Source organism: Parambassis ranga, chromosome 10 (assembly GCF_900634625.1).
Source record: "Parambassis ranga chromosome 10, fParRan2.1, whole genome shotgun sequence".
Classification (NCBI taxonomy): domain Eukaryota; kingdom Metazoa; phylum Chordata; class Actinopteri; family Ambassidae; genus Parambassis; species Parambassis ranga.
The window spans coordinates 505,791-523,903 of NC_041031.1; the positions used below are offsets into that span (position 1 = coordinate 505,791).

At 42.6% G+C, this 18,113-nt stretch overlaps 1 protein-coding gene across 1 annotated transcript; it reads right to left on the reverse strand.

The window, feature by feature from the left end:
- Positions 1-1,911: 1,911 nt before the first annotated feature.
- Positions 1,912-18,029, reverse strand: rell2 (RELT like 2). The gene is made up of 8 exons (XM_028415400.1): positions 17,945-18,029; positions 10,235-10,281; positions 10,070-10,134; positions 9,620-9,832; positions 8,001-8,063; positions 7,855-7,918; positions 7,299-7,475; positions 1,912-7,184 (listed from the first exon to the last, which is right to left on the reverse strand). Exons 4-8 carry the CDS (start codon positions 9,816-9,818, stop codon positions 5,582-5,584), a joined length of 2,106 nt encoding a protein of 701 aa, XP_028271201.1. The 5' UTR covers positions 9,819-9,832; positions 10,070-10,134; positions 10,235-10,281; positions 17,945-18,029; the 3' UTR covers positions 1,912-5,581.
- Positions 18,030-18,113: the final 84 nt, after the last annotated feature.

The following is an 18,113-nucleotide window of genomic DNA, read 5'->3' on the forward strand; positions in this document are numbered from 1 at the left end:
GAACCATATATTTTGTGTCAATGCGTATTTCCCCTTGCCCCTCTCCATTTATAATTGTGTTTCACATTACTGCTTGAATGAAAATCCACGTTTAAATATTTCTCCAGCTGTTAAAATACATTTGGGAAAAAATGCCCACACACAGCTTCATATAGATCTGTCGAATAATATGGCTTCTGATAGCTGCACCATCAAAATGTGACACATAATGAGTCTATGGTCATCGGTTTGGTGCTGAACTTTGCATCGTGCTTAAATATATATATATATATATATATATATATAAAATTCTAATACATACAGTGGGGAAAAAAAGTATTTAGTCAGCCACCAATTGTGCAAGTTCTCCTATTTAAAAAGATGAGAGAGCCCTGTAATTTTCATCACAGGTATACCTCAACTATGAGAGACAAAATGAGAAACAAAAATCCAGAAAATCACATTGTAGGATTTTTAAAGAATTTATTTGCAAATTATGGTGGAAAATAAGTATTTGGTCAATAACAAAATGTCATCTCAATACTTTGTTATATACCCTTTGTTGGCAATGACAGAGGTCAAACGTTTTCTGTAAGTCTTCACAAGGTTTTCACACACTTTTGCTGGTATTTTGGCCCATTCCTCCATGCAGATCTCCTCTAGAGCAGTAATGTTTTGGGGCTGACGCTGGGTAACACGGACTTTCAACTCCCTCCAAAGATTTTCTATGGGGTTGAGATCTGGAGACTGGCTAGGCCACTCCAGGACCTTGAAATGCTTCTTACGAAGCCACTCCTTTGTTGCCCGGGCGGTGTGTTTGGGATCATTGTCATGTTGAAAGACCCAGCCACGTTTCATCTTCAATGCCCTTGCTGATGGAAGGAGGTTTTCACTCAAAATCTCACGATACATGGCCCCATTCATTCTTTCATTTACACGGATCAGTCGTCCAGGTCCCTTTGCAGAAAAACAGCCCCAAAGCATGATGTTTCCACCCCCATGCTTCACAGTAGGTATGGTGTTCTTCGGATGCAACTCAGCATTCTTTCTCCTCCAAACACGACAAGTTGAGTTTTTACCAAAAAGTTCTATTTTGGTTTCATCTGACCATATGACATTCTCCCAATCCTCTTCTGGATCATCCAAATGCTCTCTAGCAAACTTCAAACGGGCCTGGATATGTACTGGTTTAAGCAGGGGGACACGTCTGGCACTGCAGGATTTGAGTCCCTGGCGGCGCAGTGTGTTACTGATGGTAGCTTTTGTTACTTTGGTCCCAGCTCTCCGGAGGTCATTCACTAGGTCCCCCCGTGTGGTTCTGGGATTTTTGCTCACAGTTCTGGTGATCATTTTGACCCCACGGAGTGAGAGCTTGTGTGGAGCCCCAGATCGAGGGAGATTATCAGTGGTCTTGTATGTCTTCCATTTTCTAATAATTGCTCCCACAGTTGATTTCTTCACACCAAGCTGCTTACCTATTGCAGATTCAGTCTTCCCAGCCTGGTGCAGGTCTACAATTTTGTTTCTGGTGTCCTTTGACAGCTCTTTGGTCTTGGCCATAGTGGAGTTTGGAGTGTGACTGTTTGAGGTTGTGGACAGATGTCTTTTATACTGATAACGACTCCAAACAGATGCCATTAATACAGGTAACGAGTGGAGGACAGAGGAGCCTCTTAAAGAAAAAGTTACAGGTCTGTGAGAGCCAGAAATCTTGCTTGTTTGTAGGTGACCAAATACTTCTTTTACTGAGGAATGTACCAATTAATTCATTAAAAATCCTACAATGTGATTTTCTACATTTTCTTTTCTTATTTTGTCTCTCATAGTTCAGGTATACATATGATGAAAATTACAGGCCTCTCTCATCTTTTTAAGTGGGAGAACTTGCACAATTGGTGGCTGACTAAATACTTTTTTTCCCCACTGTAGCTACATTAGTATTGCCATTTACAGTGTTACCATCACAGCAGTCTTGTGTTGAAAAGAATAATGGTATTTAAAGTTGGATGATAGACACACATTTACAGTGGTGGTGTGATTAGATTTTCAGCAAAGGTTCCCCCAACTTTCTGTCCACAAGAAAACTGGACATGTGAAGGAAATGACGTGTTTAAATAAGAGACAGGGAGTGGAAAGAAAACTAGGACAGCAGAATGCAGACCACAAGGTTGGTTTCCCATAAAGACCAGGAAATGACATCGACCTCTGACAGGACACCTTTGAACTGTGTCTGGTAAACCAGGGTCTGACTGAAAGAGAGAGTCCCTGGGGCTGGACGCACAAGTGTACGCTGGGCTGAGTGCCAGAAACTCTACTAACATGCAATGCATCCTGGTCTATGTAGGCGCGGCAGTGCAAAGAGGACAACTCAAAACTCAGCTTTCTGTCAGTCCACACAGAATAACTGACTACACTTAACAGCGATGTATTCCCAGTTTGTCTTTTGTCTGTGAAGAGTACTGTATGAGCCACATACAGTGCAGCTCTTACTATACCAATCAATGAATGAAAGCAAAATTAACAACAGAGATACTATATTCATGTATCTGGTGTAAAAGCCCTGCAAATTAGACTTCCAAATATGCTGCATTCTTTTAATTGCAGTTAAAAAATGGTTTAGGCCAAATGTCTATTTCTAATTAAGACATAAGAGGATGGAGGAAACTGGAAGACAGTTTTTATCAGTAAGTCAACTTACTGTAATGTAGTGAATACATCAACAAGATCTGCATGGAAATTCTTTGAATGAATACATTTCTACTGGTCCAGCTGCCTATCTGCCTATTTGTGCTTGTGCTGTTAATCCTGACGCAGAAAGATTGAGATTTGCCAGTTGCCACCCATTAGCATATATATGTGGGTCAATACCTAATCATGAGTGTTACAGAATCAATAACTCAGTCACACAGCTCTAGTTAAAGACTCCAGTCTTTCAGCAAGTCAATAGCGCTGAACTAGTCAATCAGAGAGCACATCCATAAGTAATCCAAGGAACATCCACCCTACGTACTCCAGGACGTAGTTTTAGCATGGATGGAGGTGACGCGTCCCCTCCAATGTCCAGCGATTACTAAATTGTCCCCACCAATAATTTGATCCAGATTCTCATTGAGTGCAGAAAGGAATAAATTCCGTTCTTTTCTGACTGTATCCTCCTACCTGGTCCTACTCAAATGATTGATGATCTGATTCTGATTGGGTTATATCAAGGGCTGTGGTCCTACTGTAACACATATGGCCATGTGATAGGCTGTCCCTTCCTGCTGTCACGTGTGTAGCTACATTGTTTGTCAGCACCAAAACACATGTGAGACAGCGAGTGCGAGACAGTTGTTGGAGTTTTAGTTCCCTACTAATGTCAAAAGCGTTTTACTGGTTGGTATGTAGAGCCAGATACTTAAATATTGGTACACTGATCAGGTTTTGCATTTAGTCTCCATACACCACCCCATGAAATTGTAAATGAAACAGTCAAGATGTGAGCAAGGCTTTCTGCTTAATTCCAGGGCTTTGACAAAAGCGTGGAATATTTACCATTAAGGAATTACACACATTTTGGTGGTTCATATACAATAGAACAACGTTTACAAACATATTAATAGCCTTTAATATTTATATACCTTGCTGTGAGGCCTCTGCATTTACTGCTAAGTCACTAGGTATTGATGATGCGACTGCTGATAGAAGCAGCAGGGTGCATACCCGAGTTTCTCAAGCAAGGAAGTGGGATAAATACTCACTGGCTAAGTCACCTAAACTCAGCCCAACGAAGCTGCTGTTCACTTACTGAAGATAAGACTGAAGGCAGAAAGAGATACAAACAAGCAGCAGCTGAAGGCAGAAGATTACACAAGTCTGAAAGGGTTCTAGGCCTGCAAAGCCTGCAAAGGAGGAAACTGAGAACACCAGGTCATGTCCATGGGTTCCAGACTTCCGGCAGACATTGACAAAAGTTTTTAAAGGATTTTCATCCAAGTAGTCAAGTGTTAAAGTGATTAAAGTTTGTTTAAGTTTGCTCCATGTTGGAGATTTCTGAAGATCCCTAATTCCTATGTGAAGTATAATACCGTAAATCTCAGAGGAAGGAGCTGCTTAGACAAGACCTTGAGCATTCCTTCAGAGACTTCTGTCTGTGCATGTGTCTGTCTTGCAAGAATAAAAGCACTTCAGTGATTAACAGTTGATACTTTGGGTTTTATTCCTAATACTCTATATTATATGAACCAACAAAAATGGTTTATGTCACACCTTTGTCAAAAGCTCACATCGATGCATCTGTGAGTGATAAGAAAAACCTTGAATGATCTCATATTGTAATACCAGCAACATGGCAATCCCTCTGTCGTTCATGCAATTAGATTCAGTTGGCCCACACAACAGTACCATAAATAGATAAATTAATAATGTGCGACGTCTCAAATCAGGTGCTCCTTTGTACTTGCACTTGCTATTTCAAGTGCATAATGTAGTCATACTATAATGTATTACATTATATTATGAGCTTCCACATAGACTCTATGGTTACCATTCTTTATTTTTGTAGCTTAGGTGCCAAGCTTGGGAAAATGGTGTACTGATGTTCCATTACATATGTTTATATAAAGTTTGTTGTCTGATAGAAGCCGTAAGTACAGTGCATCCCCGTGGTTTAGCAGTCTTAATGATTCGGTACTGGTACTGCCTCAGTTAGTGCTAAATTGCCAAATGCTGCTATCATCCATAGTGCATGAAACGATGTTGAATTTCAGGATAGCTATCCTGTTGAAATTCATATAGTCAAAAAGTGCACTAGCCCCCCTAATTCTTCTTCTGTTTTATACCAAGAATTAGTCTGGTCTGTGTGGATTAGAGTTGGGTTTCTAGGGGACAGTACCAATGAACACAGAACCTTTGGCCTCTAGATGCATTTGAGTAGACATGTAACCAATCACAGAGACAGAGCATGTGACGCAGCAAGAGTGACAACCAGACTAATATCAACAAAAGACATCTATAACAGTGTGTAGTGGTACACTATTGGAGGACTATTGTTGGTTGTGCAATATAAATCCACGGTGTTATTACCAATTATGCAAATATTAGTTCAGTGTTCAGTGTTAGCGTGCTAATTAGCTTTGTGATGATTAATTTGACAGCTACTTCACAAACATTATTGGTATTCATTTAAAGCCAATTAATTTTGTACAACTTTATTGACTATCTTTGCAAAGAACAACATGGTGCAGCATGCTCTGTTTGTGTTGATAGACAGAAAGACATGAGCAAACATCATGGCAACCCTTAACACAACAGTCCTCATCTGGGTGGCTGTGGGTCATCACAGTAGGAAGGCTCCATTATTTGGGAACCCTGATTTGTAACAAAGTGGTGGACTGACTGACACCATGGCAAACAAAATCTAGTCTATGTTTTGCAAATGTTTAGTCATGGTGTGCAGCAAAGTAGAATCTGGGTTACATCTGATGCTACTTTACAACTGAATGCTGCTGTTAGTTTAGTCTATGTGCACATTATTATTTTGTTAGTACTACTTTTTCTTTTCTATAGGCCACTGAGTGATGTTACTCTTATCCTTTGGATTATCACAGAACAGTTCACCATTTTAAGAGTCCTGTTTTGATTGTGAGGGCAACATCTTCTCCACTTCCTCTTCAACTCCTTCCACCTGCATCACCTTGCAGTCCCTAATGTCTTCCATCTCCACCATGTCATCCCTCTCCTGGCTCAGCACTGACCTAACTTCTTCACCAGACATGTCTCCACTCTTACTACCAGGATGCCCATCGCCTGAAACTGAACCCTTCCCTAACTGACCAGCCTCTGAAGTCTCTCCTTTCTGGTCTTTTGTTTTAGTAGAGGATTCCTCCTCCTCTACCATGGTGGCAACAGAGAACTCTCTCTTGCTGTCAGGGCTGGCTTTAACAATGGTAACACTACTTATTCTGCTCCTTTGAGGTGACGAAGGAGACAGCGGGCTGGAAGGTGACAAAGGCAAAATGCTCAATTTGTCTTTAAAAAGCTGATCAGAGGAAGGAGAAAAAGCAGAACTCTGTGTATCCTCTGGCGCACCTGGAGAAAGTTTACTTGTTTTGAGAATTCCAGGTCTCTTTATTTCTGTCTTTAGCCTTGTGGCTCCTTCTAGGTCTTGTTGCTTTAGAGCTGTGGCATCATGTTTATGAGTGTGTGAAGGAGAGCTGGCTTGCACTGGACTAGATGAAGATGGAAGAGGCGATTGGCTGGACATTTCCCGGCCTGGCAGGAGTTTGGGGCTCGGAGTAAGAGCAGGAGAAAAGGTTGTTTTAGCCTCTGTTGGTGTATTTCTTGGGCTTAGTTTGGGGCTTGGGGTTACTGCCAGTGGTGAGGTAGGAGTTTTTAATGAAGAGGCTGAAGATAGGGTCTTGACTGGGAAAGAAGATGGAGGGGATGAACCTAAGCTTATTAAAGCCAGGTTAGCACCAAAACCTGGTTCCCGGTCTGGGCTGGAGCTTGGATCAGGGGGGCTTTGTGTAACTGGTAAATCTGTGCTAGAATAGAGTTCAGGCTGAGTTGTAGAGATGACAGGAGTAAAACCTGGAATAGATCCTGATATGGGGGCAATGGGTGTAGAGGTCTGTATTGGTCCAGGACTGTACACCTCTTCGTTTTTATCTGATGAAATAGGAAGGGAACTGGGGGCAGAAGATGCAGCACTCCCAGTGGAAGGTTTAATGTTAGCCTTAAGGCCAGAGCCAGACTCGGCATCCTGTTTCTTAATTTGGGATGATGGAGAATTAACAGAGCCTGATGTTTTGACCTCATGCTGAGGTGGAGAAGGTTTAGTTTTAGGTTTGGAACTAGGTTTGCTATCACATTCAACTTCAGCATTCTCTGCCTGTAGTGTTTCCTCGAGGACTACAGGCTGCTGCTGAATAGCAAATTTAACTCCTCCCATCTCCTTCCCAGTCCACTCCCCTGGTTTAATACCTACAGGGTCACTGCCTCGCCTCATCCCAAATATAGTCAGACTCTTTCTTCTTTTCCCCGGATTTGCAGCAACCCCATTGACATTTTCTGATGGTGAACGGACATCTTTAAACAAGCTTCTCAGGTTATACCCGCCCTCTTTTCGCTCCACACTGTCCTGGGACTGGTCCAGCTGGTCTCTTGAAATGTTCAATGGATTAGGACTACCAGGGAGCTTCTTATCAGTGTGTGTAACCCGGAATCTGAGAGGATAATGATACCTTGATTAAGCATTTGGTTGTTACATATGTTACCTCTGATTTTCTGACATTCTATCCCCGTGCAATATGTGAAAAGGTTTTGTTCTTGGTCGTTACCTGCCAACAGAAAAGACAGTCTGCTCTCCTGGTCGCTGTTTGGAGCGAGGGGTTCTGCTATGCCTGCGGCCCTTTTTAGACCGGACCTGGGCACAGAGGTGGCAGGTGTTGTGGTCAGTGCCTGAGTGGACTGTGTGGAGATGGGGAGGAACACCACCAATGGACTCCTTTCGCAACCTAGATGATGATTACAAATCCAACGCACTGATCAGTCAAAGCACAATGAACATTCTCTGCTTTATATACTGCAACCATTTGAAGCAATGCTCCACCAGAGACTGTGAAGGTGCCCTGTGGCACATAGCCCTAAGACAACACATCTTTTAAGACCTCTAACTTGCGAGGCGCTTAGTGCACCTATTAATCACTGTTGACCAAACACACAGTATGAGCCTTACAGTTGTCACCCAATCATTTCATACTGCTAAAATTCTTTGACTACAATAACCAACTCTTCACTAAGCATCTAATATATTCCAGATCTTAAGTAGACAGTAGGTCCCCGTTACATACTATATACATGCCGGGTAAGATAAGGCTAGCTAAATGAGCTTACCTGGGGTCATGGCGCACACAGACATTATGGTTTCCCAACATCTCATTGAAAGCTTCCATATTAGCTGCAGGTGACAAAAGAAACCAAAAATAAATTATTCTTTGCATAACCTGCCAAACACTATGTATTATTGTTGCATTTGTCACCTTCATTTTCAATGATGCACTTGAGGATCTGCTCCACTGTATCCTGGTTCTCTTCATGCTCCTCTGAGATAAAATCAGAACACACACAACCAAGTTATACTCACTGTTCTTTTCAGAGCAACCCATGTGGTCTATTTATGTCGCGTACGCCCGTTTCTAGATGTGTGTTTACATATGTGTGAATGTAGACAGTTTTATGTATGAAAGATGAACGTTTGTGAGTCACACTTCAAAGAAGACCTCATATGTCTGTGAGTTTTTGTGTGAATAAGGGTGGGTGCAAATACATAAATAAAAAGAAAAATTACAAAAACAGACATCTTCTTATTTAGATATGTTCAAAATGTTCCTTTTTTATATCAACCAGCTTTGAAATATCTGCTTCTATTGTGCTCTTTTTCATGAGAATAATCTTTGAAGCCTATTTTAGCCTCTTTTAGCTCATTGGTTTTATAATTATAATAATAATAAAGGCATTATTAAATAATATTAGGCAAATGCGTCCTCAGATAACTAACAACATATCAAATATTACACTGTGTTTAAAGCCCACTCTTACTGCTTCCATAGAGTTAAGAGGGGAAGTTGCAGCCAGGTGATGCTAATCGAAGGCTCTTGCTGAATTAATCATCAGGAGGTGTTCAAACCTCTCCGAAAGCACAACTTTTGCCAGTGAAGACATCACTGATGATCTTAGAGAAGCAATAGTTGCTGCCCTTCAATCTGGGAGGGGATCCAAGACCATTTCCAACAATTTAAATTCCATCAATCTACATCATCATCGGGTCATCAGAGCATTTCAGGTTGAGGTCTGGACTTTGACCAGGCCGATGCAACATCTTGGTTGTTTCGTTTTTTAGCCATTCTGTTGCAGATTTGGTGCTGTGCTTGAGATCGTTGTTTTGTTGTATTTTCAGCCAAGCTTTAGCTGTGGGACATGGTGCTCTCAGAAAAGATCATGGAGGACTCAGTGATTGCAAGGTGTCCAGATCTAAGCTAAACAAGTCATGGTGCCTTATGGTCTTGTCTGCTGATATGGTACCATGTTGGTACCAAAGAGAGCTTTCTTCTGGCAGCCCTTCTAAACAAGCCATTCTTGGTTAGTGTTTTTCTAGCTGTACCATCAACCATTCACACATGCGGCAGATCAATTTATCAAGAGCTTTTGATTAGCAGCCCTTGCCTACTACTTTCATTGATTTGTAGCCACGTCAGCTGCACTGATATGGATCAAACTACAAAACACTAGATATTTCAGTGTTTACACATGCCAAAGGTGATGTCAGAGTATGAAGACATAACAGCTATGACATGGTAAAAACCTATGAAAAGCTGTGTTGCAGAAATATTTCCTGAATTTAGCATGCTAACACCTGGTAGCCATGGGCCATACCCTCACATCATAAAACTAGATGGGCCTATAAATCAATGTAGCATCTAAAGCTGCGTGTGACAATAGACTCACCACAAAATTGAAAACACAGTTGCTTATTAAACAATGGCTTCTCCACTGACTTTCTTAAAAAATATGTGTCATTAATAAAGTAACTTCAGTATATAGCTTCTCTTGTGGCTGCATTACAGACAAACATACTGCATAACTTTTAATCTCAACGCACCGTCTGCATGTCCTTCAAGCTTCTCCTCCTCCTCCTCTTCATCATCCATTTCTCCGGTTCGGCATCGGTAGCCCTTCTTCTTCAGGAGGTGACAGATGAGGAAGCCCAGAAGTCCAGTGAGGAAGAAGAGGAAGACCACCAGAAAGATCATGTAAGGCGGGGGAGCATCCCCCACTCCCGAGGCTCCCAATTCCGTCATTATGTGGGTTCAACCTGAGATCAGAAGATAAGGTGAAACTCCTCCAATATGTTAAATTAGAAAATTAGAGAGGGACAAAAAGATCTAATCTATATATGTTTCCACCTTTAATGTGGAAAAGGTGACATGAATTATACAGCTATTAAACATCACAGTGTTCTTCCTACCAGACAGAATCTACACTGACAGAATAATAATGGGTGTGTCTGTATATACTGCAACATCCTCAAAAGTAACACAAACAGACATACAAGCTACAGGGTTGACTCAAATCATCCTCCAGCCTTGTGTTGTAGACGGGTCAACAAAAGTCAGCCTGTGGGAAACATAAACAGAAAAAGATCCCAGTCAAAGTATAAACATAAGCAAAAATAAAACTAAAGTAAATGTTTCTTTTTATAAACATATTTACTTACCAGTCTCCTGTCTGTCACATCTGAATATGTGAGAGCCAGCATGGTTACTGCAAAAAAAAACAGTGTAAATGTATATGTCACAAACCTAACTATGTATGCACAGGCTCCATCCTGTACACTGTAGACTATGGGTCAACATACAAAAACTTATCAGCCCTGCCCTCCAGCTGCCTTATCTGCATCCAATGACGCCCCTCTCTCACACACACACACATACATACACGTATCTGTGCTTTCCCCCTGCTGATGTTTTTCCTGGGTGGTCAGGCTATGATAGCACATATCAGCAGGCACCTTCAGCATCTCCACACAGCTCATTTTTACTGTGAGTTAGGAGACTTTAAAAACTAGCGCAGTGTCAGAATCACAGAGCTATAACAACAAAATAACCTTCATACACATAGTAGATAGTAGTAGTTTGTTTTTAAGCCTGGTTAACAGACTGCTGGTATACAGAGGAGTTCATGGTCCACTCAGTGACTGCAAGGTGTCCAGGTCCTGGTCCAAACCATCAGTCCTCCACCACCGTGCTTGACAGTGTGTATGAGGTGTTTGTGTGTTTGGTTTCCAGTAGGGCTGTGCGATTTGACGATAAATGATCGTGAAGGATTTGAACGTATCGGCGATCTACCAGAACGGACAGATCGTTTTATCGTCCATAGAGCACCTTCTATTAATTGCAGTTCTATGTTCGCGCAGACGCATGAGTTTTTTTCACTCGGCCAACTCTCAGTGCGCTTAATGTGAACCCGACCAACCAATGACAGCCTCCCTGTTAGGAAGCTACGGCTGAAACCCAAAGGAGAACGGAGCAACTGGTCCCTAAAACGAACTCCACCTCTATGTTCGGTGCTGTTTCTGCCGTCAGCAGCGACGCGTCTTCTAAGCCTGTGTGTGTGTGTGTGTGTGTGTGCGCGACGTGTGTCGCAGTGGAAGGGCCGCGTGTATACGAATGTATTATAATGCTACGAGCACGTACGCGCCCACCTCTCTGAACATTACCAGCTCGTTATATTCAGGTTCGCTGCTGTTGTGCCGTCAGCAGCTCTTCTACACCTGTGTGTGTGTGTGTGTGTGTGTGTGTGTGTGTGTGCAGTGGGAGGGCCGCGTGTGTACATCAGATGCAGACAGAGGCAACAGCTAATGACGTCACCAAACAATAACGCAGGCATTTGATGAAGAGGCTCCATATGAGGACTCTAGTAAACGGTGGACAGAGGTGACAGCAGCAGCTCCGTTTGTCCTTAGACATGATTCCCATTAAAGTTTGATCACATTAAACTTTAAGAGTTACTTAAGTCTCATACTGTATTTATTGTTTAACCTTAGGAGGCACACTTCAGTCTGTTTAAATGACTGTTGAATAATACTTTACAGAACTACATTAGTCTTCTTTTAACCTATTTGAAATAAAACTGTATTTTCTGTAATTGTTATTTAAATGTTCATGTTTATTGAAAACTAATACTGAGTGCATGTTATCAGAGTTGTTGTTTGCCTTTAAAATCTACTGACAGTTTTTGAGAAGTGACTACCTTAAGGCTACCTTGAGTCATTTACACGGAAACATGCAAATTAGTGTCAATGTAAAAACAAATCGTGATAAAATCGAGATCGTGATTTTATCATTAAAGAATCGTGATATAAAATTTTTGCCATAGCGCCCAGCCCTAGTTTCCAGCAGACATGGTGGAGATCATTAAGACCAAACAGCTCCACTTTGGTCTCATGTGTCCATAGGACATTGTTCCACAAGTGTTGTTCTTTGTTCAGATGCAGTTTAGTGAACCTCAGTCCTGCTTCCATGAGCTTTTTAGTCAGAAGAGTCTGTCTCCTGGTAACCCTTCAAACAAACTGTGACTGTGCTGTCACGTTAACACTGAGCATGCTCAGTGAGGTCTGCAGGCTCTGACCTGTAGCTCTTGGTTTGTTGTGTTCCTCTGATCATTGCACGGTCTGATCTTGGAGTGAATCAGCTGGGACGTCCACTCCTGTGCAGACTGACAGCTGTCTTGAATGTCTCCACTCGTGAATAATCTTTCTCTCTGTAGACCGTTGAACTCCAAATAGAGTGAAATGGTTTTATAAGTCTTTCAGATTGATGCAGCACCAGCTGCTGCTCTAACACCATTGTTCATGTCTTTCTCTCTTGTCATTGTGTTAACACACACCTGAATGTTCCAGAGGAGCAAACTGTTAAAATGTCTGTTTTTATAGAGGTCTGTACACCTGCTGATGATCAGCTCATCAAGGACTGATCATCAGCAGCACCTGCTGCAGCTCACCTTATTAAAAGCAGTAAGGGGGGGTGCAGTACTGTCCAAATGAGTTTATCGCAGGCTGAGGATGATGAAGGCTGTAAAGATGAATGATGATGTAAAGATCATAACATTATACACTTTTTTGTATTGTTTGTTTATTCATACTGTATAACCCAGGGATGGGAAGAGAACCAGGGACAGATGACAGAAGTGATTGTTTTGTTTATCTAATTTATCCAATCACAGGTCTGACTTTTCTGAATATCTATCAAGGACTTCTGACAGGTTAAAATACAATAAAGATGCATAGCAATGATCGCTTATTACCCAAGATAGAATACAGAGTGGAAAAGGAGTAAACTGTCGTACTCTGGATAAACACTTCAGTTCCCTGAGGAAGAGAGATATTTACCCTCATTCAGCACACGACAACTGTCTTCTGCAGACAGGCAGGCCTTCAACTACTCTGACTATATTGTTGTGACCTTGCTTGTCAAAGCTTCAGCAACAGCTCATTATTTAGAGGGATCCCTCCTTGGTTTCTCTTCCTGTACTTTTTAAAGTGATTTCTGAATATTTTCCTTATCAGACCTGAAGGTATGGGGATAGAGAGCACATGTTTACACACTGTAAACATGTAACACACACACACACGACACTCTGTGGAGCTCCAGTGGTGTGTGATGCATCCATGTAACCCTGTCAAACGCAGTAAAGTCACTTCCTGTTTTCCTTGAGACAGTGAAGGGTCACTCACACTATCACATGCACTTAAAACATGTGTATCACTGAGAAGCTCTCAGGCCTTAAAATCAATGCACACAGCACAGCACCCTTTATCCTGCTGGTTCTACCAACATGATTCATTTACCCATGGAGACTACAAACTACTGCTACTGCAGTTATTATTTTATTGCAGAAGAAATGCAACTAACACCCTGTCTACCCTGGCTGTGGATCAAACTGAGCATCAGCAGCAGCACTGAGTCTGTTCAGCCACGTTTGCTAACCTGACACACCAGAACCATCTGGAAGTTGCACTAGGAAGCTGAAAAGAGCATGCCCTTTCAAAACTCATAATCATAATCATATTTTGGTAACTCTAACCCGTCTCCTCACCATCATTAGCAGGTAACATTAATCTACTGGGAATCACTGACTTGATCTTGAGACAACGAATTCAAGAGGGGAACCACAGCTGAAGCAAGACACAGGTGAATCACACCAGGGCAGGAAAAAGTGGTGACAGGAAGTAAAGTTATCTAAAGATAAAACAGGAAATATCTGAAAACTACAGAAACATGACCAACATGTCCGCCTTAGGTATTCAGCTGCAGCAAAGACACTGAGGCTCATCCTTTAGTTGGGGACATAGTGTAGGGTAATCTGATGCAGGCAGATGTTAAAGCTTGTCACTTTGTGCCTCTTGCAGTGGGTAGGTAACAGTGTCTGATACAAGCATGGATCACACTGAACTGACATCTCATTGTAGAAACCAAAGTCACCTGCCTAAGAGCTTAGATCTAAAACCTGTTCCGTCACAACACCTCTTGTGTATTCCGGAACACGTTTTGTTTATTGAAGACAGAGACGCAGGATGAAACAGATAGGGCGGTAGTCGACACATGCCCACACTCACAATGTCTTTCTCTCACTCCCTTCCACCTAACAAAGAGCTGAGAGAAGCAGTGATGACTCAGCACTGTCATGACCTCAGTGTCGCTCCCTGTGAGCAGTGCATGTATATCTGCTGATTTATGACCACAGTGTCAACCTAAAAAAACACAACACACAGTTAGTGAGAGGCTGAAGAGATGTGTGGAGGAGTGTTTGTGTTCTCGTATCATCACATCAGAGAACTGTGCTGCACAGAGGTTGTAAAAACAACGAAGAGGCATTGACTGCTTTTATATGAACTATAGCTCCTCTTCCTGTAGACATAGAACATACAAGTCCTGCCCTGCATCATATGTGATAACAACATACCTGCTTATATATATAATAAGGTCAACCAAAGACACTGAAGCATGATACATTACACTAACAGAATGTAATGGTATACTTCCTGTTTCCTGAGTGGGCGGGTCAGAACATCACTGTATGATGTAAGGAAAGGGAAACATCCAAACTCCTGAAGACATCGTGCATATGCTTGCCTTCTGTATTTCCAGCTAATATGAATTATTCTGACAGCTAGCAGATGATATTTAGCGTCACACAAATGATAGGACTTCTGTTGCCAAATGTGTCAGTGTGCCACTCTGACACAGACCACGCTCCAGCACAGTGACTTTCTCCCAGGGGGTTCGAATGAGAAGTTTATTGTTGGTGTCAGAAGGTGTGAAGTGGTCTGGACTGTGACAAAACAGGCCCAGAATCACCCCACTTCCTGTCAATGCCAGTGTAATGAACATGGAGTTAATGGAGCTAAAATAATAATTGCTTCTCTTTCTCACTGCCAAGGTAAGTCTGTCCATAAGATGTTAGCAATATGATAAGTAATATGTAAACATATATATCTGTAGATTCTGTGCTGCCGCTCATTGGATGTGTTGAAGTAAAATGGTGGAAGCTGTAAAGAGCTTTGTGGTGTGTAATGCCTTTAGTTTGTAACATTACAACTTGATTAAACCACAGTAGGACCCCATTCATTATGGAAGATGTGACTAACTGACAATGACACTTCACATTATAAAAACATCTCCAGACCCACCACTGTTGGAATCAGCTCCTAAGAAGAGAAACAGAGACGCGGTCAGCTGTTACTGAGCTGGTTTGAGGAGACAGGAATCAGCTCTCAGACCAATGTGTGGAGTAAACACAACATTATACAGTATGTGTAAAGTCACACTGAACACAACTACGATGCCAAACTTGTATAAACACAATTACCTGGGACTGGTCTAATGCAACGCTGGACAGAAGGCAGAGAACCATGGCTTATAATCTGTGTTTTCCAAACAAGGACTAGGCAAAGGGCTGTTAACTACCTTCAATCTATCCTGCCGTGCTTCAAGCCACAGTATGTTCCATGCAAGCAAACAACAGCTGTTCAGCATTACAGTTTTACTGTAGGTGTGATGACAGTCTACTGTACCGACAACAAGGAACTGCCTGATTAATGTGGCTGCCCCAGCAGACCACAGAGAACTGCAACCACAGACTGGTAGAAGATCTCCAGCATCTTGCTGCACACGTTGAAGGACCTCAGCTTCCTCCGGAAGTAGAGTCTGCTGCAGAATATTGATATAAACAGGCATGCAGAGCTCTCCTTTTACACAGAGCACTGAAGGAGAAGCACTGAAATGTACTCAATGCAAAGAACAACAAAAGGTGCCGAGCAAGAACCTGACTGCTCTGGAGCTAGAACAGACTCTGAACCTGCTTCACAATATCAACATGTGTCGGAGACAACACGTCCACACAGCTTGTTCAACAGTATGTAAACAATACTTCATGTAATCAGTCAAAACCACCAACTCTAGATCAGTCAATACACTGTTGTTTCCCAACATCCATAATCATGCATCAACATGCCTTTTAATCCGTGAACAGCTCCTGGCATGGATTCCATCATTCTGCTCCATGTGATTCATCACTGCTTTCTCTGAGGTCTGCTGCCATGTTCATGAAAGCAGTTTGAATCTTCAGCTGTGTGACAAGCTGCATCATCCTGCTGGAAGCAGCCACTGGATGGATTTATGCTGCTGATGTCACGTTGTCACCCAGCCATCTGCGGCCTCAGCAGAAATGGAATCAGGCTACACATTTTCCCCAGTCCTCACCTGTGCTGGCTGGTTGAGTCTATGAACTACACATTAGCCTATTCAACTGTTTTCCCCTCTCATCCACCTAAGTTCTGATGTCTCTTATCAAAGTGTATTGTGTATTCGTATCCTCTCTTTTGACTTTATTGTTCTGAAACTAAAGGCAGCACTTACAGACCCAAGCAATAATCTTGTCCTAATCCTCACCAAGTACTTCCATCCATCTCCTGAACCTGCTTCGACCTGAAGTACAGGGTCACACGCTCACCTTCAGGCAATTCAAAGAGCACCCATGTAGGCACGAACTCCACACAGAAAGGCCCCAGCTGGAATCAAACCAGGAACCTTCTTATTATTGCTGTGAGGCGTGCTAACCGCTGCACCTCCAGACACTGCTTCTGGGTAAACCTTGCTCCTGATGAGCGTAGCGCCTGAGTGTCCTGATGTGAGTGATCCCCTCACTCCTCTTTCCTTCTCATGCAGACTCTGGAAGGTTATATGAGGTGAAGAGTAGCTGATGAACCGAGTGTCACAGAAATATTCAAACTGTGCGACGCCAGCAACCATGATACAAACTCACAGGTGTGGAAATGTGTGGAGAACGGGCAGGCCATGGCTGGATGTGGTTTACAGGGTTTAGGCTTTAAAATAAATACAATGTCACTTTTTACATGGCTTCAAATGTTGACTGGACATAAAGATGGACGGTTGTGCCTTCACTCATTGGACAATTGGCTTCTGGCTGTGTTGCTACTACCATGACAACCTAATTATACATGTATTAAAGCTTATTAAACACAGATTAACGTCTTCCGACAGTTTGATTCACTCATAATGGCAAACCTTGGGAGTAGGACCTAAAGCCTGCACTAATAATCTGAGATCCTCATGATAAATATCTGACTGACTTCCTGTGGGAGGCCTGGGAACTCTCTGGCTCGGCTCATTTCTCCTCATGAGCAGTCAAGTCTACATTCCTGGAGTGGAGAGTTTTTAGCCATGAAAAGTACACCATTTTTTAACCTCATCCAAACGTCACTGAAGGTCTTTGAATGTTCCACACACACAAACAGCACAGCGTCTGCACTGGGAGACTCAGACCAGACAGCATCAGAAAAAGCCCTTTGTAACTTTATAGACCTACTTGGTGACAGGGGCACTGTCGTTAATAAGCATCTGCGTATGTAAATCATGTAACAGCGCATTTAATTCGGTTTAAGAAGATTACATGATTCTTTGTTTCAAACTTCTATTTATCTCGTTTTTCTTGGGCCACACTGTTGGATCAGTGTACAGAACCCGCGTGAGGCATGTTGGAGTAGACTTTAATATCACATATATTTAAGAATTAAGGTAAACCGGATTACGTACAATATATTTATAAAATAAGTAAGGCTTCATTTTATTTCCAGCGTTTAGCTTCTGACAAGACACACAACGGAAAGTGCGACAACTGTGAACGGAGTACGGCAGTTGATGTTTCACACAGGAGGACACGCTCCTGATGCATCACCTGCACTGACTCACTGCACCAAGCCCCCCACGGTGTCGATAACCACCACCACCGCTCCATCCTCACCGCCACAGGCACAGAGGACAGACCACGGCGAGACCACGGCGGTCTGCTGCTGAAGGTTAAACCTGCTCCCCGGGAATCAGAAGCACCTAACCGGGATACTCACCTTCAGTCGGGCGGGGACACATCGCGGTCCTCTCTCCGGTGGGATGCTGTCCCGTGTCCGCAGCCTGTTTCCTCCGTGTCCTCTGGCGGCTGTCCGTGTGCTGAGGAGGGCAGAACTACGGGAAGCTGCAGGCATCTGTCCCCTGCAGGACACTCCTGCTGCAAGTTCC